Below are 24,564 nucleotides of genomic sequence, written 5' to 3'. Positions count from 1 at the left end.
TCACACACGACACTGTTGCCATACTTATTAACAAATTCAAAAAGATTGGAAGTGTTGTGGACCATCCGAGAAGTGGACGTCCACGAACATCCACTGAAGAAGGCACAACCGATGTGGTGCTGGCGTACATATTCCCCTATGTATGGAGACTTTTGGGACACCGTGTATTCTTATTTATACTCTCAACATTCTCTTTTCAATAATTGCTTGTGCATGAAAGAAAGTGCAGTGCCTGAGCTGATGCTTATTGCTTGCTCAGAAATACAGGCTGTATTGAAATCTTTTAACCACTAGATGGAAACAGTATACATTTTTTTCCCAAATGTTTAGCAAAACCCAGAAATGCATCTGAAAAAGCCATTTGTAAAAACTGCACGTGCATAAGACAGCACATCAACATCATTAAACAGATCCTCATTCCAAAAGCCTCCATTTATTTTCTGAAAAGATTCAACCGTAAACATTTGAAATAGGAAAAGTGGGTCACATTTCTCAGAAATTGCCTGTATATACCTTTTAAGAACAGGATACAGTTTTATTAATGGGAGTGGTCATGAACAAAATACCTCTTAGAGAATTATCAGCCAGCCTCCTCTTAAATACAGTGGAATATGGAATGCATAAAAAATGTAGAGACCATACAATTAAATGGATGTGTGTGTGTGTGTGTGTGTGTGTGGGGGGGGGGGGGGGGGGGGTGAAGGAATGTAAGATAAAGATCTATAAATAGTGAATAACAATAGGAAAATGCTCTGTGAGTCTGTGTTTATGGGCATGTTGTGTATGTGGGAGGCAAATGATCCCAACAGGATAGGAATATCTGACAGGTTTTATACTGTAGGGGCATTTGGTTTGTCTCCATGAAGAATTTTTTAATTTTTTAAATGCAGCTTTTATTTTATTTTTTTAAAATGTTTCCTTTTGGTTACTTGGGTTAAGGTTAGGATTAGGTTTACATGTACGCATAGCATTAATTAGCTGCATTAATATTTATGTCAGTGGAAGGTCCTTACAAAAGATTGTAAGACAAATGTGTGTGTGTGTGTGTGTGTGTGTGTGTGTCTGTGCACACACTAGTAACAGTGAAAGAACAAAAACGAGAGAGTGTGTGATATAACATGCAGCTGCAGGGTGAAAGAGATTCCCTGTCTCCTCTCCTAAGGAGACACACAAACACACTTACACATTCATGACTTCACTGCTTGTCACTATGGTAACAAGGGCTAGTCTCACAGCCAATAAAGGGTACTGACACAGAGCACAGACGAACATCAACGCTAACACAAAATGTGACAACGCCATTCCACAAAAAGTGCTAGCTAAACTCACCATTTAACTATTTCAGGTCATAGTTTGGTTGTTATGCTCAAGCTGTGTGTGGTCTTGACCTTTAACAACACGGTGCTCTGTAGCAGCAATTTAATTTGAACATTACCATAATATATGATACTATATAAATTATTTGTTAAGTGAAATACCCTGTTTCATCATTTAACACTGTTCAGGTTGAAATGTTCTTTTTTGGATGGATATGAAAGACATAAAACATAAAGCCAGAAACTGGCATTGATACTCGGTTTCTTGAGGCTGAGACTAAGAAGCTGGTTATAGAAAAAATTCCTTTTAAATAACACAGTTTATTAAGAAGACTAATGCAGAGCACAGTGGCACATGTTACCTGAGTGTGTTAATTACACTTCCCTTAGAGATTCCTCTAGAAATCTATTCCCATGTTTCTGTTTAAAATCTGTTTGTCTGCTGTAATCTCCAGCTCAGAAACACTCTTATCAGATATAATAAACAGGAAGTACATCACGGTGTGCCCTCTTCCTCAGCTATGAGATATAGAAGCTTTCATTATTATTCGGTCGTGACCACACTGTGTCATTGTCACATTCAGCTCCTGTACATAGTGATGAATGAAGCTGTGATGCGCATTATGAATTAGTGCACAAATCATCATGCATGTTTAATCACAGCACACACTTCGTGTCATAAGAGAACGTGCTGACGTGGTCACTGTGTTGCTGGCAGGAGTTCCGGGGGATTTTCTTCATACTGTGGTGGAGGAGTGAGGGGTTCGATGCTGGAGACAGTGACCTGTGGCGAGCTGCTCGAGCTCTTCCTTCTCGTTTTAAGTGGAAGCAGTTTGAGTCCGGGGCGGTCGGTCCTATGGGGGAGTATGTGTGTCGAGTTGTCTGCTCCATTCTTGTCTGCGCATGGGCCGGCACCCTCCACCTCGTCCTGCGTCGTCTCCATCAGTTCGTCGTAGGCTGGCAGATGGGTGGTGCTGTTCTGCCGTGGAGAGAACTGGCTGATGGGGTACTGAGCACTTCCGACCACCTCCTCATAGCTGGGTACAGTGTACTGCTCGGCTTCTTCTGGTTGCCTACACGCACAAATACAAACATCATCGTTATTATCATCATCAACTTCAGTAACTGCTTTATCCTAGCCTGGGTACAAATACAAATATGAGTTCTTAAAATAGCATAACCTTTGACATTTGCAATATTTTTTATTCTTTACTTTTATGACAGCATCCTGTGTTTTAATATAAGTGTGAACAATTAAAGGGCAATACATAGAAACATGAGAAAAAGGATGTCTTTAGGAGGAACTAAGGTGCAACCAAAGAAGCATCACTGATGCACCAGGTAACTAACAACTTTCAACTAGTAACTAAAAAGTAAAAAAATGAACTAAAAATATAATGTTATTCTAAGATATAAGAGAGAGAGAGACAGATATAAGAGAGAGAAACTAAATGCAGGTAGAGAGTGAAATCATGGTCCTACTGACATCATCCTAAAAAATGTCCTTTGAGCTAAATATCCATCCAGGTTAGCTAGTTAACCTTTTAATCTTTATCTGCTCCAGTAACAGTGGAAATTAACATGTAACATCATTATATTACTTCATACCTTTCTTTATGGCATGGCATACTGTTAGCTAGGTAGCTATGTATGCATAGCCAATATACTCCAGTGATAGCTGTATTGTGATTGTAGTAATGCTTATTTAATAGTATGCTAATACTAGTTTTCTAATTAAAAAATCTTTTCAGTTCCTTTCAATGTGGCATATAAAGTAAGACAGTTCTGCGAATCCATGTGACCTTCACGTAACCAACATGTCGATGATTTCAAGAACTGTATCCATGATATAAAGGTGGACAGACCTGGTCACCTCAATAACTGATATGTTGCTTGATTTAAATAAGAACTGTACACACACATATGACTTGCTGAGTGCAGGGTTAGAAGTTACTGCTGCTTTATAAATGTGCTGCAAGTGTCAATTTTACTATCTCAGGAAGACTCTGCTAAACTAAATGGTCTTATGGATTTGAAGTAGTATAATGGTTACAGTTGAATCCACTGAAACTTGGAGGTGTATTTGTGTCAGACGAAAGTACAGACTCTGTTTTCTACCCTGTAGACTTGTGTATGTCCTCACCTGTCTCCCTGCTGTCCTTGCTCTGTGTTAGTGTTGCTGTTTGGTTGTCTCTGTGCTCGGTATTTGTTTTGTATGCCGAGGAAAAGGGAGAGCAGCAGCATGGCCACTCCTGTGCCCAGCAGGACAAAGCCCACTGATGATGTGTTCTTAACTTGGCCGTCTATAGACTGAGAGTTGTTTACGGCTGCACCAACAGGCACCACGCTCCACAGGATCATCACGATGCCCAGCACGAGCAGCCCCACGCCCAGCGCCGCCGTAGCATACTGAGACGCCGAGCTGGAGCTGCTGCTGTTGCTGCTGGAGTCGGGGGGAGTCTGGCTGCTGTACGACATGTCCAGCGAAGAGCTGTCTCCCGCTCCCTCAGACGCTCCCTCAGACGCTACCTCTTCCAGTTCTTCACTCGCTCTTCAACTCTCGCTCGATCACGTATAGACGTTAGCTCCTGGAGTGGTATCCTACAGTGTATCGCTTCCCCGCGGTGGCATGTAATGAGGTGCGATGGACTGGAAACAAGAAGAAGAATAGTCATCAATTAAAACTATCAACTGGACAGTTTCATTACACAACAATATCAGCAGCATCACTGCATTTAGGAGAACATAATGATCACACATAGTTCACTCTGAAACCAAGCACATAATTCACTTAAGAAACACACATTCCTTTGTACTGTATATTTACTGCCAGATTGATTAGCACCCTTGGTAAAAATGGGTTTAAAAAAAAAGGTTATGAAAAAATGTCTTTGTGGTTAATTAGCTTAAACCCAGACTCAAAACATGAGAGCACTGAAACAAGCTCTGTTCATTTCCCCTCGCTCCTCAGGCACTACACCAGGGGTGTCTAACATACAGCCCATAGACCCAGCCCAGGTTTATTTTTAGTTTGTTATTCCACTAGAGGGCAAAACAGAGCCATAAACAGCTACTGACTAAATCTGCTAATAACACATAATTCTTCATTAACAAGCTAAAGATTCAATGCTGTAACCAGGGACATTTCTTGCTGCAAGTGGTATAAGTGGTCGCTTAGGGCCCTCAAACCACCAGGGGGCCCCTTGATTTTTAAAATACACACACACACACACACACAAAAAAGCACACTTTACTATCAGTTGGTGAAAAGGTTTATGTCCCATGTGGTGTGAAAAGAATGGAAACTGCAATTTACGTTACTAAATTAGGTAACTAACGTCAGAAGATCACAAATAAATGGTGATCATAAAATGTTCATATCTACCTGGGATGGAAAAACATAAAAAGAAAAAAAAAAAGCAGAAGAGAAGAAATTGACAAAACTCTGGTAAGAAATTAATGCTAATTGGATTTAGTAAGGAAGTAAGTTGTTGCTTAGGGCCCTCATATGTTCAGAAATGGCCCTGGCTGTGACATGTCTCTTTCTGAAAAAACTAAATTTGTTTTGTAGACTAAAACGAATTTTGAAAATGAACACTCATTAACGTTGTGCTAATTAATGCTAAATGGTTTAAAGGTATGTGTATAGTTGGGATGATCAGGAAGTAATAAGGGACTTCTTTATTAACTATTACACAGTTCTTAGTTTTAATTTTTTAGTTTTAATGTACATATTTTAATGTTCCTTTTCCAGCATGCAAGAAGTGATGAATTCTGGGCAGGAATTAAAGCCTATTTGGAAAAAGTTTAATTTCAAGTTATACTTTTTGAAATCACACTGGAACAGAAAAAAAAGGTTATTAACCAGTTAAGCACTTTTTGAAATAACATTCTCACTCTGGAACAATTTAGAGTAGAGAGGTCACCAATCCGATACCTAAGATCTGGAAATAGTTACACATACAGAGAATTTTTTTTTCCTATTTATCTATCAATGTGATTGCAGATATAATAGATATAATAAAGTGATTTTTAAGTTAAAGCATTTAACTGAATATAAAATCAGTTTTTTTATAAGTCAAGTTTACAGCTAAGTATTTTCCTGTATTTTTAAGCAGTAATTTGAAAAATAATTTTAAAGCATAGTAGTTTTTAAAGAAATCAGACAGGCATTGATATCAGTTGATACTCAAAGTTTCAAGGTATCATGCCATCTCTAATTTTTCAATGAGCAAAACAGAATATTCAATGAAAACATTCATTTACATTTTTTGAACCCCACAACCTCCCTCCCCATTAAAGTTTCTAATCCCTAGCTTTAATTCCAACCTATCCGACCTACAAGTCCCTACTTCCTGGCCATTCTCGTTTTGACCTTGGCACGCTTGTATTTTTTGATGCTATCGTTACTACCAGTATACTCACCGCTGCTAGAGATTATGACCAATAAAACTTGAAAAGCCATAATAAAAAAGCAGATAAACCCAAACGCATTTGGCTCCAAATTTACTGTGCAATAAATACAATGCTGAGAAATCAGTAAAGCTAAAAGATAGATTCCAACTCTTAACAGCTCTCAAAGAGAGTAAAACATTGTTAAATTACTCTGGCACAAGCGTTTCACTTACTCTTACCCCCTTGCAAGAATGCAGGGGGTATTCTTTCTTCCATGAATGGAGGCCTTTTTTCTTTTATCTCTGAAGGTAATAAAAAACTCAGAGCCTTGGTAACTCATAGCCTATTACTGCCTGGAACTATTTCTGATAAGATCTAAGATCATAGATGAGGCACAGTCAGGTTGCATTACTGCCAGGCACATAAATAAGATGAAAAAGGCTGTTATGTGCTTTATTTGGATGTGGATATATCTACTGTGTAAATGATCTTAGTAAATTATACGTAATACAATACTGTCTGCCAACCCGGGAATGTTGATGTGGATATTCTGAAGCAAGGAGAATAATAAAGTCATGCATTCTTTATTCCCATTTCCTGTTATCTATCTGAATAGAACATTATTTATGTTGTAGGAACAAATCTTGGAGCTGCATAGCTGCAAGAGTGATACAGATTACGAATAATCTGAATCTTGCAGCGTGCATACAACAACAGCTGATGTATGTTTCAGAGATAAAATAACATTATATTTTTAATAGGATATGAAATATACATAGATAGAACAACAGAACTGATGCTTTTATGTTGCCCATATGAATGCTGTTCAACCAAGAAAATGAGAACTGTAGAAATACAGATAATAATACCTAGTCACACACAGCCCCAGGAAGCAGAGGTAGTCATAGGCCTGTACGTTTTCCCATAATTCAGTCCTGCTCTTCAATCACTCTCATTCAAATAACAACTGAAGTCAGATCCTCAAAAACTGCACATACCTCCAGCTTTAACTTGTCTGGGTTTAGTGTGTGACGCTGCCACTGCCAGGAAATCATGGCCTATCCTACTTATTTATAAACAGCAGGAAGAAAATATGCTGCCTGATATTGTTTAAGAGTACACTGACATTATGTTAAAACTTTCCGTAAGTGTAACTATTCATGATTTAAATTGTGTGGTGAGAATTGACGTAAGTACTGTAGAACCAGCATTCTGCAAACTGCAATTTAATTTAATTTAATTTAATTTACAGATACAAATATGATCAAATGAATGCACATAGGCATGAAATTTGTTTTATTCATATGCACTCTTGGCCTCCAGACATAAAAATCTACCTTCATACACGTTTCATAGTACTCTGTACTTTTGTATTAAGTACAACTGCAAGGAATTTGTCAACAACAGAGAAGAGGAACTTTAGCGGGACATGTTCTGGATTGTTTGTACACTCAGTTTAAGTGGTTTCTCCACAGACTGAGCTAAGAACAATCCAGGCAGGGTGACTATGGCTGAGACAGGATAAACTGTCTAAATTAAAAAACAAAAACAAATAAAATCACTGAAGCCACAGGATTCTAATTCTTGCAGCAGTACAAAAACACACATCCAGAGAATGCCAGGAATTTTCTCCAAACAAGCAAGTAAGTTTTCAATGAAGCAATATCGCACGAGCAGGAATGTCTTATACTGAATATCAGCATGGTTGTGATTCAGGCGTAGGCATCTGTGGAGTGTGATATTGATTTTATACAACAGTTCTATAACCAAGAAATTAATATTGAGTAACTGACATTTCACACAATACGCACACAACATGTCCAAACATTTTGTTTATTTTTGCTCTGTCAATGAAAATAGTTCCCAAAGAAGCCACAGCTGGATAGAGTGTTGCCATGCAATGCAGACTGACCGACAGCCCATAGTGAGTGTAATAACAGTTTCAGTGTAATGAACTCTTGCTAGAATTGAAAATATTTGTAGCGAACACAGACAAGTGGAGTGCTACAAACAGAGAAATGTACCAGTGCTGTTATATACTAAATATCGGCACTCTTGGAATGCTGCTTGTCCAATCAAATTAGTGGACTGGAACTAACTGTTGTATAATATATTACTATATCTCCAACAATACACACTATATGGCCAGAGGTATGAGGCCACTCGTTTTCTTCCACATCAGCCTTGGCAAGCCATGTCTTTATGGATCTTTTGAATGCAGTAATGAATTACGAAACAAATGTCAACAAATATTTCATTTCTAACTATTGATTCACTCCAGTTAATCTTGCAATGCATTGCAAATAAAATTGAAGGGTAGCATTACACTTTATCCACTTGGTTATGATGTTAATAATAATAATGCCTCAAAACGTCACCACTACTTCCACTACTTTCGAAAGTGTGCATATAAAGACACTCGATAGCACTATGACCATGTTACTATTATTATTAACTGCATCTCTCTACACAGTTTTCACTACCAGATTACATGTGATACATCATGGTACAATCAATTCAAAGAGGAGTTTTTGTTGTACTGTTTACTTTCTCAGATCTCATCAAGTAACTGATCGAGATACATTCACTGCCCACTTTATTAGGAACACCTGTACACCTGCTCGTTCATGCAATTATCCAGTCGGCTAATCAAGCCACATGGGGTTCTACTCCTGTCAGCCAGGAAACTAGACAGATGAAGAAAAAAGACCAGAAGACATTTTTCCAATCATCAACTGTCCAGTTTTGGTGAGCCTGTGCCCACTGTAGCCTCACATTCCTGTTCATGGCTGACAGGAGTGGAATCAAACGTGGTCATCTGCTTTTGTAGCCCATCCGTCTGATGGTTCAGCATGTTGTGCATTCTGTGATGCTTTTCTGCTCAGCATGGTCATAAACAGTGTTTATTTGAGTAATCATAGCCTTCCTGTCAGCTCAAACCAGTCTGGCCATTCTCCTCTGACCTCTCTCATCAACAAGGCGTTTCTGCCCGCAGAACTGGTGCTCACTTGATGTTTTTGCGCCATTTTGTGTAAACTCTAGAGAGTGTTGTTTGAGAAAATCCCAGGCGATCAGCAGTTTCTGAAATACTCAAACCAGCTTGTCTGGCACCAACAACCATGCCATGGTCAAAGTCACTGAGAACACATTTTTTTCCCATTCTGATGTTTGATGTGAACATTAACTAAAGCCCTTGACCTGTATCTGATTTTACACATTGTGCTGCTGCCACTTGATTGGCTGATTGGATAATTGCAGAAATGAGCAGGTGTAGAGTTGTTTCTCATAAAGTGTACTGTGAATGTATTACATAATGGATATAACCAGGAGAAGGGCTGTTAACAGATAAATTTTTCTTAAGTTCATGATGGTATGCAATGCTTTCAAATCTCTTAAAACCTTTAAAGGGTAACCTCAGGAATCAAACTTTCAGTGAACATGTGATATATCTTACACAACCTTTACTTCAAGCATCAGTTATCTGAAAATCAGTGGATCAGTCCAGTACCTCTGACAGCCATACCCAAAGCACTAGAAACATGCCATCATGGTTCACAGGTAGGTGATGCGAACAGTTGTTTTTTTTCTTCACACTTTCCTCATTCCATCACATTGTTAAAGGTTAACCTTCATTTCAATTGTACATTTTATCTTTCTAGTATTATTTAAACCATAACATGGCTTTTACAAGCTAATTGGTGTGTTATGGTTTGACTGCTTCTGTGATAAATTTAGCCTAATTATACAGCTATGATGGCTTCCTTCCTGGCACTGAGACACTAACCACCTTCAGATACTAATGTAAGTTTGAAATTAACTTGAGACAGCTTAACACTTGAGCTAATAATACAATAATACATAGTGTAATGACTAAAGATATGACTTACCCCCAGTTACATATCCCTGTTTATTTTTAAAAGTACAATAGAACACTGGAAGCATAATTGTATGTTATTCAAGTTATTATTCTCTTTGGTTGAACTACTAGGCTAACAACGCCTCTACTTTCAAAGATCCAGTCCATGATTAAATATATTATTCACTTCCAGCCAAAGGACGTTGTTGAGATTTTGTTGTTTAGATGTATGCCATATTTCCACTGGAAATTTGATCTCTCCAGCTCATGTAAAACTGCCAACTTATGACAGCTGTAATCTAGAGTGCAATCTCAAGGCCTTTTCACACCAGGTACATCATGTATGTTCAAATCTTCAGCGAGGATTTTTCATGTGTCATGCTTTTCACAGCCTGTCTGATGCAAACTTTGCACCATTAGACATAGTATAAACAGAACACACCTACCTCTTCCATCAGCATGGATGTGAAAATCTGGACGTTTTGTGCTTGGGAAACTTTTTTCCTTACTTTAACTTTTTAGTACCTCACAAAGACTGAACAATATGGGCAAGCATTTACAGTTCATTTGCTTCTCTCTCTCACACACATACATAGCCTTTACACCACCCCTGTGGCTTTTCAGAACAAGGTTCCCATAACCCACTTCAGAAGAATCCTTTTAGCATTAAAGTCATCACATGATGTCTTTTAAATTTCCATAATACCACAGTACTCTACCTCAGTACTGAAGGCTGATACACCACTATCGCAAGCAGCTTTTGGCTTGACATCTCCACTGTTGTAGGAATAGTGACAGAGACCTGAGAATCAATACTGCAGTGCATAAAGGAAATCCTTATTAACTCTCTTTAGCCATATATAACTCTCACTGGCCATTAATCCCCTCAAAACATTACAATAGTGAGAACCCTCAACATAACTGTTTTGAATGTTGACATTCATCTTCTACTTAGATTTTATACTTTTACAATTTCATAAATCAGACAGGGAATTACATCACCTTTATATGTTTATGTTCTTTTTTTTTTTTTTTAATTGTAATCTGTTGCTCTCTTCTCATTCTTTTGAATGTTTCACAAAGATTTCTATATAAATGCTTTGTCTTGCCTAAAATTACAAAACACAAACAACTAGCTAAACCTATCTATTTATTTTCTTCTCAGTAAAAACAGGTAAAAAGTACAGGTACACTACACTGCCGAAAGTGTAGTGGACACCTCCCATTCCGGATTTAGTCCCCCTTTGTTGTTGTAATAAGCTCCACTCTTCTGGGAAGGCTTTCCACTAGATTTTGGAGCATGGGGTGGGGATTTGTGCTCATTCAGCCACAAGAGCATTAGTGAGGTCAGCGCTGACTTGAGAAGGTGTTCCTAAACATCCTAAAAGTGTTCAGTGGGGTTGGGGTCAGGGCTCCGTGCAGGCCACTCGAGCGCTCCCGCACAAACCTTGGCAAACCATGTCTTGTGCACAGGGGCATTGTCATGCTGGAACAGGTTTGAGTCACTTAGTTCCAGAAAAGGGGAGCATACAACATCATATCAATGGGGCTGGCGATTTGATGCATCTGCATATTGAACAATGCGTTCAACAGACTGCATAGTAAAGTAGGCTAGTCATCAGAAAATACTGCTTATATTATGTGAGGTGTAATAAACTCAATAAGCCCACACCACATCTGACAAAGTAGCATCAAAGTAGCATCCTTTTTTCTCAATTCAGGAGAGGCTACGCGGGATTAAAAACACGCTTTTCCTACATTTCATGAGCCAGCACTCTGGAATACTAGCAGAAAAAGCAGCAATGGCTAGAACTGGAAGATTCCCCCAATTCGTTAAGGTCTGATGTATGGGAGCACTTCGGTTTCCCAGTAAATATTAATGCTGATGGCCAGTGAGTTCTGGAGCAAAATATTACAGTGTGCCGAATCTGCCAAATATGAGATCAATACACTGGCACAAATACCACAGAAATGTCTGACATCACCGTTCCGTGTTGTCTCAGAAACTAGTCAAAAACAGGAAGCAATAAACACACAGAGTGAGCGAGAGAGAAACACACGCACGTATACACATAGGAAACACTCTGCTAAATTCAGGCATTTTGAATCCTGCTGCATTTTGAATCCTCTAGAATGCAGGATACAAAAACACATGCAGGGCTACAGAGAGCTACAGAACTCCTGTGCTTCGGACATGGCTGCTGGTGAGTTACACCAGTAAAAGTTTAGGCATGTTTAATTTTGTTACATTCAGCTTTTGCTTCATTATACAGTATGCTGCTGAGTCTGACAACCAAACACTGTGTCTTTTTTAACTTTTAATTATTGTATTTTTATAATGTTCAGTGTTTTGATCAACTGAAGATGGAAACCTGAGGCACATATTCAGCAATGCTTCTTTTGCTGTATCGAAAATGTATTGAGACACTACTCTAATGTATCATATCAAATTAGAATTTTGTGTATTGATACACCCCTAGTAGGTAGCCATAAAGTAGTTAAAATCTTCAGTGATGATTGTGCTTTTCTGTGCTAATAAATTAGACATGGTGTAAAAATGACATTGATGCTGTGTAATTTATGAGTATTTCTTTACACCACACAGTATGTTCATGTGAAAGCTGTGAGTCATCTAAAGACCCCACAGAAACGCTCATGTGGAAAAGCTGAGGATAGTTAGGATGGTCACAACACACTAAAAAAACATTTAGTCTGCTACTAAAACTAGTCCTGGACAGAGATAATGCAGGTAAGTAGCCAGCATAAGTGAGGCTACATCCAAAATTATAGGATTATGATGACAAAATCAATGATAATTTTTCAAAAATCACTGGTGTATTTACTGTTTCATTTCAGTTAATGAAAACAATTGATATATATTTTTTTGTGAATCTCAGCTACTTCTTCTTTCTATATTAAGCATAATGCTACTGCTCAGACATTTATTAGGTTAAGTGTGAAGAATTTTGCAATAGTGCTAAATTTACAGTTATCTTGTTAATGTTACTAAAGAACCTTCTGGTCCTTCGTTTACATGCCAGTTGTATCTTGTCTTTGTGGAGATGGCTGGAAGCGTCTCTTTCTGGGGCTGCTCTAAAGTGTGTGTGGCTGCATTGTCTGGGACAGATTGATGGTTTGTCACTGGGAGAGCACTACAGCCAGATGAGTCTGAGACTTGCCTGCGCATGCAGTGTCTGCATTGGGGGTCAGAGTTCAAATCTAACACTTTGGCCAAACCTACCCACGCCAAAGATAGTGTCATGTGGTATATTAATAAACCTATCAATCTATCTGTGCTTGCAGATGAGAATGTACCCAGGCCAGCCCTGTTTTCCAGTGAGAGCTCTCAAGGTCTATGTGGAAGTATAAAGAGTATAAAACCATAAAGAGGCTCTGCTGTGTAAAGAGAGATTGATCCTTAGGGTAAAATAAGTGATAGTTCAAGCATACTTGTCATAATGCTTGTCAAGACGCATTGTCTTAAATTCATTAGAAAATATCATGTGCAGATGCAAACAAGTGTCATAACTGTGTGAGCGGGATTTAAAAAACCACAGCTCTAGTCAAGAAGAATTATGATCTCAAGTGATGAGTTCATAATTTGAACAAACAAACAAACAAACAAACAAATAAACCAGCCCACACGTTGTAGTTTAGGCCACGCCCACTTCAGGCTTAAATTCAAATACAAATACAGATATAGATATTTGGGGCACTAAAAAGGCTCCCTACAAGAGAAAAAGTTCTCCAAGTAGAATGTTTTTTTTTTTTTTTTAAGATAATATCCCTTCATTATTCAAAGAACTTCACAGAAATGTTTTCCCTTAACATATAGTGAAGAACGTAAGAAGTATATACTTGTAAGTGGTTTTGGATTTGTGAAACGGCAGTGGGCGGAGCCTGGAGTCACGTGAACTGACCACCAATAGGCCCATTATACTTGAACAGGACTTTAAGACATGTAGAGCAGTAGTAAAGTTTTTCATTTTCTTAACACAAGCCTTGTCAACGAACTAAACGCTTACGAGCACGTCGGAGATATAAACACACACCAAAACATTTCAGGACAACTCATATAAAGTTTAAAAACATATCTACATCTATATATACAGCTAATAAGACTCATTCTTGAGACGCGGGATAACATAAGGTTCATAAAAATCCTGCTTCACGCGACCCAAGTGACCGCCCTAACGGCACACAACATTTACATTTACTACTGAATAAAAAAGTTGTGTTCACCAGTTATCCAAGTTAAACTCTACCAACAGGGGTATAAAGCTCTAGAAAAGGAGTTAAAACCGTTTAGAAAAATGTAAAGCGTAAGTTTGACGCCTCACTTACCCGGGAACTGTAACACTCCGCTTCAGCAAAGCAGCTACCTCAGGAGCTCAGCGGATAAAAGGTACTAATACTTTCGCACACTATACCTTGTGCAGCTGAATTCAAGATTTAAACGAGACAGGACACCTAACTTCAGAAGAAAGAAGAAGCACAAAGAAAAACGTGCCTGTTGTTCAGCCCCTAACTGTCTTCCTGCTCCTGCTGAGTGAGACTGCTCGGTTAATGCGCTTTACTGTAGATACACGCCCACTGAGTCCACTGATAAGACTTCACTGATGTGATGGAGGCTGAAACGGAAGTGTTTCAATGGCATGTGTTTAGAGTTTCAGGCCTGGAAAAGATTCACCCCCAGTGAGAGACAACACCTAAATTAGTGTAGGTGCAGAATAACTCATTTTGTTCGTTGGTGTAAAATGAATGGCCACATAATGATATTACTGCAGGGTGTCCCTAAAGTTTCCATACACAGGGGACACTTTTTTAGCAAAATTTTTCTTCATCCTTAGTTTATATTATCCATCCATCCATCCATCCATTCTCTTATCCTACATAGTGTTGCAAGGGGCCTGGACCCTATCCCAGGGAACTCAGGACACAAGGTGGGGGACACCCTGGACGGGGTGCCAGTCCATCGCAGCACACAGTCACACACACTCGACAATTTGGAAATGCCACTCAGCCTACAACGCATGTCTTTGGACTTTAAGGAAATTGGGGAACCCAGGGGAAACCCCTGAAGCACAGGGAGGACATGCAAACTCCGCGCACACAGGGCACAGATGGGATTCGAACCCCCAACCCTGGACTGAGGCAACAGTGCTAACCACTGAGCCACTGTGTCCCCACAGTTTTTATTTTATTTATTTATTTATTTATTTATTTATTTATTTATTTACTTACTTACTTACTTACTTATTTATTTATTTATTTATTTATTCAGATAGCCTTTAAGAATGCCTTTGAAAAAAGAAGAAATCATTCTCATGGCGAAAGTATTGTGGACCAACCAAGAAGTGGACGTCCATGAACATCCACTGAAGAAGGTACACCCGACGTGGTGCTGGCGTACATATTCCCCTATGTATGGAGACTTTTGGGACACCCTGTACTTTGGCTTCATAGCTGTGTGGGTTTCTCCAGGTTCTCAGGTTTCCTCCCACTGTCCAAAAACATGCAGGTAGGCAGACTGGCTATGCTAAATTGCCCGTAGGTACAATTTCTGTACATGCCCTGCAATGGACTGGCAACCTGGCTAGTGTTTCTGGCACAGGCTCCACCGCAACCCTTACCAGAATAAAGCCGTTAAGGAGGACGAAGGTATGATTCATTGATGTCTGAATTTGATATGATTCATATGTCTGCAATAGGAGTAATGAACTGTAAAGGAGTAACATTGGTGAGATGTGATTTGAGGTCAGAGTTGTGGCTGAGGAGGCTTATGTCAAGGGTGGCACCTTGTGCCAAACCCAGTGCATTCCCTTTCTTTCTTTCTTTCTTTCTTTCTTTCTTATTCTAAACCACTACTACCATACGACACCTATGACCCATAATAAATTATTTATTGCGATATTGGCCTTGGTGATAGTGATATCAGTGAACACATGTAAATCATCCCTGTTAATTGTTTTATCGTGACCATCTCAGGACCAATCCCAGATGTTTCTTTCGGGATTTAACTATATAAGTATACTGACACCTGTGACACATTAACTCGTAATTTCCAAATATGCCACTGGAGTCTATTAAGACAAATTATGCCAAATATTCACATTTTAATGATAGGTTTTCCGAGAACAGCGAGGGTATCCTGCAATGTTTAACCAGCTTTATGAGCAGCCGTGGTGTCATTGTGCAGGTGAGTTATCACATGACCTGGGGCTCTGAGGGCAGAGGTTCTAAAGTACTGTTTAAACTTTCCATGGTGAGATTACAGGATTGACCTTATCATATTTTCATCAAGACCATTTACTGTGGACAATTGTTAGACTGTCCTCACTGGCTTAATATCAATCTTAGAACTTAAAAAAAATCAAGACTGTAGATGTTATAGCTTACAGGGATCAACTGCCAAAAAACACCTGATCACAGAGAAGTGTGTCTTTTCTGTTTGAGAGAATTAATTTATTAGTCATTGAGGTTAGAGATAATGAGAGGTTTCTCCCAGGTTTAGTTTCAGTGTTGTTAGTAGATTATCTGAGGCAATGCAGGGTGAGACACGTCTATATAGGACAATGCAGCCTCAGATTTGTTTCTTAACCTTTTTCTTGGTTTTTAATTCACAGGTTAAGTCTAGGCCTGGACTAATTTATATTTTCTACAGGGTCTCTCTTTTAATAGTCTTCTAAGTCTCAGACCAGGCTTAGCCTGCGTCTGCAGAACCAGGTGAGTCACACAGAGCCAATTTACTGTGTATTATTCGCTGTGCATTATTTTCAATGGACAATAACTTAACAGAGCAGATGGGCAAGGTTACGGCTTAATCAACTGTATGTTCATAAAGTTAGACACATGGTACAATTTACAATTCTTTCATGCTATTTACAAAGCTCCATATTTGTTTATGTAATTTTACGAATTTGACAAAACAAAGTTTTACTTGCAGGATTCGCAGAAATATTAGTGACTCTTTCATTATATGGTTCATGAAAAAGACCCCAGATGTTAATTATGTATTATGGCATGATGTTATTTGTGCCAAAACTAACTCTGAGTCCAAATCTTACCTCAGCACCAGTGTTGGCAATACAAAACATTCATTTAATAACATCATCATAGAAATGTCAAGAGAAAAGGTTTCCACTGACGCATATAAATTCATATAAATGTCTGTTCCATCAACAACATTTGATTACAGCTTAAACCCTTGAGATCAGGCTCATTATGGCTTTGGACCATGTCTCGGGATTATAGAGTAAGGATTAGACATTAGTGAGGTCAGCAGCAGAGACGTTTCTGGCTGGACTGTTTTCTGGCTGGGGTGTGGCATCCTCACAGCTAGCGTTTAGAGACGTGCTGTTCACTCCACCGTGGCTCTTCAGATTGAAGCTTACCTCAGGCTGAAAGAAAGAGTGTGAATTTAATTTGTTTCACATATTTCCCTTAAGACCCACTTAATGCAATCATTGAAAATGTGATCTCAAGCAAAAACATAAATAAAAATCCATTAGATCTCATGTACAAAATAGATTTACACAGTAAGGCATCGCTATGTCAGAAGTGGCTGACATATTCATCAGACTGGAATTTTAAAAATAATTAAAATGTATATTCTTTATTCTCACTGGTAATTTTTACTCCTGAATAAAGGTCTCACCCTGACTTTGAGTTGTCTGAAGGAGTATTGGCCATCATGGTGACTTATCATGGAGCGTCCCAGAGAGCTCTGACGGGATATAGTGGGTGGAGTTCCCATGGTCTCAACTTCCTGTTCAACATCCAGTCTGCACAGGCACAATGACAATGATAAACACTGCTATAAAAATACTAGGTCAAAGTAGTAGGGCACTGCATACTACTATACTGACAAAGGCAATGTCCCAAATTGCATGTCATGTTATCAGTGATCTTGTACGTGAGTTCTAGACTTGGACTTTAACTAGACTGAAGTCACAATTGTGTAATTTGATTTGGACTTGCCTGTCTATGATTCAATACTCAACTATGACTTGAAAAAATTTGGACTTTGATATGGGCTTGGAAACTTTTACACAATGTTGCATGCACTGACATGCAAATAATCGATCCTTCAGCATTAAGTAATGTTACATAACTATGTTATTCATTCATTCATTTTCTTCTGTTGTTCCTGTTTGGGGTCTCAGAGGCAACAGGCTGAGATGGACAGTTCAGACTTCTGTATCCCCAGCCACAGATTCCAGCTCCTTCTGGGGGGTCACCAGACTTTCCCAAGCCAATGGTGAGATGTAATTTCTCCAGCGGGTCCTGGGTCTACCCCGGGTTCTCCATCCAGTGGGACATTCCTGATAGCTGGGGACCAGGGGGCATCATTGTAAGGTGCCCAAACCACTGCAGCTCACTCCTGTAATTCATTAATGTTGCCAGGCTCTCCCTGTCCACCAGGACCCCATTCAAGACCTTACTTGGATTTGACTTACTTGACTTGACTTGAGAAGCTAATGGATTTAAGACCTGACTTGGATTTGACTTGAGTAGAAACTAATGGATTTAAGACCTGACTTGGATTTGACTTGAGTAGAAACTAATAGATTTAAGACCTGACTTGGATTTGACTTGAGTAGAAGCTAATGGATTTAAGACCTGACTTGGATTTGACTTGAGTAGAAACTAATGGATTTAAGACCTGACTTGGATTTGACTTGAGTAGAAGCTAATGGATTTAAGACCTGACTTGGATTTGACTTGAGTAGAAGCTAATGGATTTAAGACCTGACTTGGATTTGACTTGAATAGAAACTAATGGATTTAAGACCTGACTTGATTGTGAGGCTGGGATGACTGGCTCTATTTTTGACTTAGCTATTGACTTGTTTTGGGCTTGGGCAAATTGTTTTGGACTTAATGCCAAGTGACTATATTCAGGTTACCATATCATTACAAGCAGTGGTATATTTATTATGCTTCCATGCAGTTTTGAATGAAGCCATACATTTTTAAAAGCCAAGAAAATCTGTCTCCCTCTCTTTCACCTTGCAGCAGCAAGGAGGGCCTTCATTTCTTCACTCAGGTGTTGACGGACCATGTGCTTGCTTGCAGAGATACCTAATGCTGTTGCCATGGAGTCTGTGTTAAAGGAAGGATCAAGCACCATGACAGCACCATGAATACCGCTGTTTTGAAGACTGCCAGCAAACTCCTGAAACAATATGTGCACAAAACGAAGGCAATGAACCGTATGTCAGGTTTTATTTCCTTAGTCAAACTATATATTATTGCACCTTTCTAAGAAAGTATAAAATGTAAATTAGGTTTTGACCTCCTTCATTCCTCAATGACCTATATATATTTGATCTCAAACAATCAGTTAAAGGTGCATTATTAATTTGCTGTTTAATTTCCTCAATCAGCATTCCTCTCTAAGTGTGTGTGTACCTTCAGGTCGATGTCCCTGAGCCATTTAATAATGCGCTGGCAGGACCAGACCAGAAGGTCTGAGTTCCGGTTCTCACAGTCTGCTCGCCTTGCTTGCAGCAGCTTCAGAAATATACAATATATTATATATTATAGTATTAGTTATACATTTGTACATGCATGCATGCATATGCTGTACCTCTTTGTTAAAGTTAAGCATGTGTAGGAGCTGGATTCCCAGCAGCAGGCTGCTCTGGTGGGCTTTTTTGGATACATGCAGGTGCTTTTCCAGGTCGGCTCGTGTGAGTGTGCTCAGTAGGCGTCCATCGACTAAGTGTGTGTGGAAGAACTGAGAATACTGAGGCAGGCCTACATCACTTAGCCATGCCTGCGCCACCCAGTGGTGGTCAAGATCTGCAGCATTCGATAGTCTGACAGCACACACACACAGACATGAATCATTAAGTTGAGTACACCTAGTTACGATACACATATTAGAAATATATCTGACAGGTGTGTATAGCAACATTTGTGTGCACAGTAGATAATATTGTGGCCAGACTGATTACACTGGTGAATTACTTTGCTATATTTATTTTACCTTCTGTGGCAGCAGTAGTGATTATGTGTACAGAGCAAGAAATTAGTTTGGATTTGACTGTTTTGTTTAAGCGTATGATTTTCTGACAGCTTGCATGTCTCACCCATGTCCCGACTCAGCCTGTCTATAATCCTCTATGGCCAGGCGCAGTTTTCTGCGATGCATAGAGTTGCTGATCCCCAAACCAGCTTCCAGATCTGTGTCAGTTAAGGCTAACATCACCTAACACATACACACACATGGCCATGAGTACAAGAGTGACCAATAGTATGCTTACTATGTATAGTGTTTTATTTGACCTGTACTACCCTGACGCAGAGATATACTTATGTTTAAAGCAACACAAAGAAACTAACAAATGTATAAAAAATGTCATAGCTGTTACAACTGGGCAAAAAACAAACAAACAAACAGACAAAAAAAACCCTACAAATTTATTTTAACAGAATATCTATTTGCAAATAAGTAAAAATAGCATTGGCTACACAGTACAGCTAAAAACACAGCTAAGTAGTTAACATAGCTAATGTTAACTCTCCAGCAGTCTATCAAAGTTTGCAAACAAGCTAGCTAGTTAGCTAGCTAGCTAACACTGGGCTCTTATATTGTGCAAAACAAGGTTTTACTAGCTAGGTTTGCCTGCAGCTTTTAGCCTCACATTTCCAGATTGGTGGCTATTGAATGATAGGTAGATTTAGCTGAAGGGTGGGAATTAGCAGAGAATCAATTGGGTGTGAATAGTATACATTCATATTTTCAAGTGCTTCTGTCTTTCTGTTTTTACCCAGGATAATAAGTCAAAGGAAACCTTCATGAAGATCCTGAGAGCACAATCATGTTTACAAATCTAAGCCAAACAACAGTAACACAGTTAGTGGCTCAACAGGTTCATTGTTAACCATAAGCAAGCCCTGAGAAAAGAAAAAAGTGATATCATCTGATGAGTCATCTTTCAACAAAAATTTCCACAATTACATCTGTAGAAAGCCAAAATATGCCTCGAAACTTCCAGGGAACCTGTTGTTACACTGCTGTTATGCTGGTTTCATAACATTATGGGTAGCCCTGCCGTCGGAGTCAACAGTTCTGGTAATTGCTGTGTTGTTGTTTAAAGGTCAAGAAATATGAGGCAATTTTATAGGACCAGGTGCACCATATGGCGCCACACTTTTCCCTTATGGTGTTCTGATGTTGATAATGATGATAATGACCCGATATGCAATACTAAGCAAATTACCATGAACACCAGGATGAAGACAAACTGCCTTCTTTGCACAATTACCAGACCTAAATATTAGTGCGCCTTTATAGGAAAGTACAGAATGTAAATTCAATTTGGACCTCCTTCATTTTTCAAAGTACTGGATGCTTGTTTTCCTCAAATAATTAACTAAAGCTGCTATTGGTAATTTTAAATATCAAGACTTATAATAATCATGTAATTTCACATTATTTTCACATTTCACACTTTTTTTTCATGCTTTTGTTTACATTTTCCCGAACTGCTCAGCTCAACAAAACATGAGGGGCTGCATAGGCTAGTCAATACTAATACATTCACTAGTTGCCATTGTGGGGAGCTGGATGACCAGTCAGGTCAGTGGGGAAAAAAACAGTTAGGCAACAGATAAGACGATCCAGGCAAAGAAAGACACTAAAGAGAAAAACTTCCAGATTAGATAAAGCCAGTTCTACAGTCATCTACACAAGACCATGCTGGGAAAAGTCTTTTTTTTTTTTTTTTTTTTTTTGCTGTAATAGACGGTTAACTGTTTTTTTTAATCCTACTCCTACGCTTTGCAAAAGAGTGCTTTCATAGCCACGGGTTGCAAATCATGCAGCTAGTTTAGAGTCAGATCATCGGTGCATGCCAGCTCAAAGAGGCTAACTATGGGAGGAAAATGCTCCCAGACATGGCTGATGCATTGCATTCTCCATCAATCATTAAGCTATAAATTGTTCCAGAATCAACAATTTTAGCTGAGCCACAAGCTCATCCACACGTGAGTATTTTAGGAATTGGTATGTCCTTAAAAAATATGAGAAACGATTTATTATTTTGCATGTTTGTTGCACCAATTTATTTACTTTTGTATCCTGTGTATGGCTGTTAATTAAAGTGGAGTTTGACACGTTCTTTGTTGCACAAATAAAATGTAACAAATAAAAAGAGCGATGTTCTGAAACAGTTTTTGCTGTAACTATGGAAAAGACAGCTGCTACAACATATACAGTGGGGTCCAAAAGTCTGAGACCACATTGAAATTCTCTTGAAATAATTAAAACAAAGAAAAGGAAATGTTGAAATTCTAAATATACAGTATTCAAGATTCTGCAAGATTTGTTGGTCACTGTTTAAATTTCAGCAAATTTGTGACATTTGCAAATCCTTGACATTTGTAAATCCTTGAGATTGTAATTGTAAATGAGATTGATATCATTTGTAATTAAGCATTTTGCAGCAAATGTATAAAGCTTGCAGAATTCCTATAGTGGTCTCAGACTTTTGGACCCCACTGTGTGTATTTTCAACAGAAGTGGTGAAGTTGGAGGAAGAGGAAGATACAGACTCTAAATATTACAAATTATATCCTAATATTATAGTATGGCCTTTGGTTGTAGGTTGCATTTGGCATGGTGAAGTGTACATTGTGTAATTATTATTTTTCATAGTGCATATAAGGATAGTGTAGTGTATAATATACTATGTATTTTAGTGAACAGGTTAACAGGTAGCATATTGTACAGTATATCTAATATGCACACAGAAGCTGTTGCTATTATATATTTTCTGACCTTGCCACTCTTGACGTTGTCTGCACAGGCACGGATGTACATGGGCATGGCCATGATGACCTCAAGCCAGGCCTGAACAGTGCCAGCTCGCCACCGGGACATGGGCACTGCCCGTGCCAGCTCCACCTGCTGCAGTTTGTCAAGCTGCTCCTCACCGTCCGACAGGTTCGCACTCAGACGGCCCGGGCTGGACAGGCTGTCCGAGTCTGAATCAGTGGATGAGGGGAAAGAGGCAGGGCTATATGCAAGAGACTTTTTTTTTTTCAGCAGTAGTGATGGTGTGCGCCTCACACTTGTACTGAATCATGTGTATTTATAAATATATTTATACTTGGACAGGACTTTTTTTGGGAAGAATTATGCAGGCAGGGTAGGCAAGAGATAGTTAAGAAAAAATGATCAGACTGCCAATCAGATCAGACTGTCAGATCAGCCAGATGGACAGAGCGTCACTATCTCAAAAACATTTAGTACAGACATCATTGCACATATTCTAGGAGGGTAGACATGGTGTCACATTTAACACTCTCATGATTACGATGTTGAAGCAAAACCTAATACCTGAACACATTAAATATGCTGATACTGCATTATTTGTAATATGCTTAGTGTTTTGGGTGTTAATATGTTGGTTGCACAGGATGACGCTACAGAATGGCACCAGCAGATGGCAGTACATATTTCTTATTTCCTCAGTTCTAGTCTCTCCTTCTCTCTAAGGGCTAAGGTGATGTCAGCTCACAAAGATATTCAAAGTGACCTAATGTGAAGAACCACATTCCCTCCCTCAGCTCTGCTTATTCTCCTAACATCTGCTTCTCATTACATTCTAACATGAATGACTTGGATTGGTTGAAAACACCTGACAAATCATTATAAATTAACTGGCTAATTCTCTTATTATTAATATTATTATTCTAGTATTGCTTCTGGGACTATACCTGACACTAAAATTGTGTTTCAATGTGTGTTATAGGATGTTAGTTTCCCAAACAGGTACCACACACATTTATGCTTAAACAGACACAAACAACATTTACAAAGCATGACTAGTATATCAGTGTGAGTATTAGAGAGTTTAGAGGGCCAAAATTTATTGTTAGTAAGGCTAACTGAAAGCACCCCAAAAATGGACAGAAATAGGAGTGGGCAATATGGCAAAAATCACAATGTTTAAAAACATTTCTACGATACACGATATGAATCCCAATATACAGGTTTACAAAGAAACTGACAGTAAAAAGAAAAGTCTGTGTGAATTTATATGATGTCTACAAAATAACTGCTTAACACTGAAAAGGAAGAGAAATGTGAAATGAAATCTGTAAAAATGACAATTTTAAAGATTCAGTACAAAAATAATTAACATCAAATCAGCTCTTTTCAATTTCCATTCAGTTTGTAATTATTATTTTTAAATTGGTAAATTGATTAAAAAAAAAAGATTAAAAAAGACATAATGATACTCGCAATATCTTAGAAAATTATATTGTGACATAATTTCTCACAGTATTATACTGTCATATTGCCCAGCCCTAAAGCTCTAACATCAAACCACACACACAAGTCTCCTCAGCCTTTACCATTTGTGGCATTGGTTTTATTTCAAAATAATTACTTCTATAATAGTTTTAACATTTGTTTCCATGCTATTTAGATCTCTATGATTCAGACAATCCCAGACAGCCATGAAGAGGTTCTTTACTGTTAAAAGCTACGTTACTCCCTCGCAGAGAGTTAATTCAGTATTCACATTTTCACAACATCAAGTTTTAGCCATGGAATGAAAAGAATGTTTAAAAAAAAAAAGACAAAAAGCAAGAAGTGAGTCATAAGCCTCGTATGATATGTTGGAAACCTGGGCTTTGTTAAATACACACAATCCTATTTCATCTGCAAAGGAGCAATGACAGCTGTGTTTCCATGACACCTCTTCCTACGTCGGAGGAGGAGAGGGAAAGCTTCTCTTAAGCCACTGATCTCACACTAGATCTGGATTTGGGTATAAAAAAAAAATTTAAAAAAGGATTTATGATTACTTGAGCAGAACAAATTGGTAATGGATCAGTGTTCAAGGGAAGCCCATATCCAGTGTGACAGGTTAAGAGCATTCCTGTAGGAACAGCAGGCAGACAGAATCAGCTTCAAAACATTTCCTTTTCCATAACCGAGAGCTGAGCAGGTGATATGTAGGTCGGAGATGTGCA

At 38.7% G+C, this 24,564-nt stretch overlaps 2 protein-coding genes across 6 annotated transcripts in view; both read right to left on the bottom strand.

Moving 5' to 3' along the window:
* Positions 1-417: 417 nt before the first annotated feature.
* On the bottom strand, positions 418-14,172 carry tmem51a (transmembrane protein 51a). The gene is made up of 3 exons (XM_026934268.3): positions 13,912-14,172; positions 3,460-3,965; positions 418-2,389 (listed from the first exon to the last, which is right to left on the bottom strand). Exons 2-3 carry the CDS (start codon positions 3,792-3,794, stop codon positions 2,017-2,019), a joined length of 708 nt encoding a protein of 235 aa, XP_026790069.1. The 5' UTR covers positions 3,795-3,965; positions 13,912-14,172; the 3' UTR covers positions 418-2,016.
* A 1,525-nt stretch (positions 14,173-15,697) lies between these two features.
* Positions 15,698-24,564, bottom strand: part of kazna (kazrin, periplakin interacting protein a) — a 49,982-nt gene continuing 41,115 nt past the window's right edge. The window contains exons 10-16 of one of the 5 annotated variants that reach the window (XM_053235971.1): positions 22,358-22,563; positions 19,665-19,783; positions 19,160-19,391; positions 18,982-19,083; positions 18,579-18,745; positions 17,225-17,351; positions 15,698-16,967 (exon numbers count right to left, since the gene is read on the bottom strand). In XM_053235971.1, the coding sequence (XP_053091946.1) occupies positions 16,830-16,967; positions 17,225-17,351; positions 18,579-18,745; positions 18,982-19,083; positions 19,160-19,391; positions 19,665-19,783; positions 22,358-22,563 (1,091 nt within the window). In that variant the 3' untranslated portion in view covers positions 15,698-16,829. The remainder of the gene's footprint in view (positions 16,968-17,224; positions 17,352-18,578; positions 18,746-18,981; positions 19,084-19,159; positions 19,392-19,664; positions 19,784-22,357; positions 22,564-24,564) is intronic. The other 4 variants (XM_026915652.3, XM_026915636.3, XM_034306495.2 and 1 more) reach the window with 4 other exon arrangements.

This window comes from Pangasianodon hypophthalmus, chromosome 8 (genome assembly GCF_027358585.1).
Source record: "Pangasianodon hypophthalmus isolate fPanHyp1 chromosome 8, fPanHyp1.pri, whole genome shotgun sequence".
Classification (NCBI taxonomy): Eukaryota; Metazoa; Chordata; class Actinopteri; order Siluriformes; family Pangasiidae; genus Pangasianodon; species Pangasianodon hypophthalmus.
This window is presented reverse-complemented; position numbering and strand designations above follow the sequence as displayed.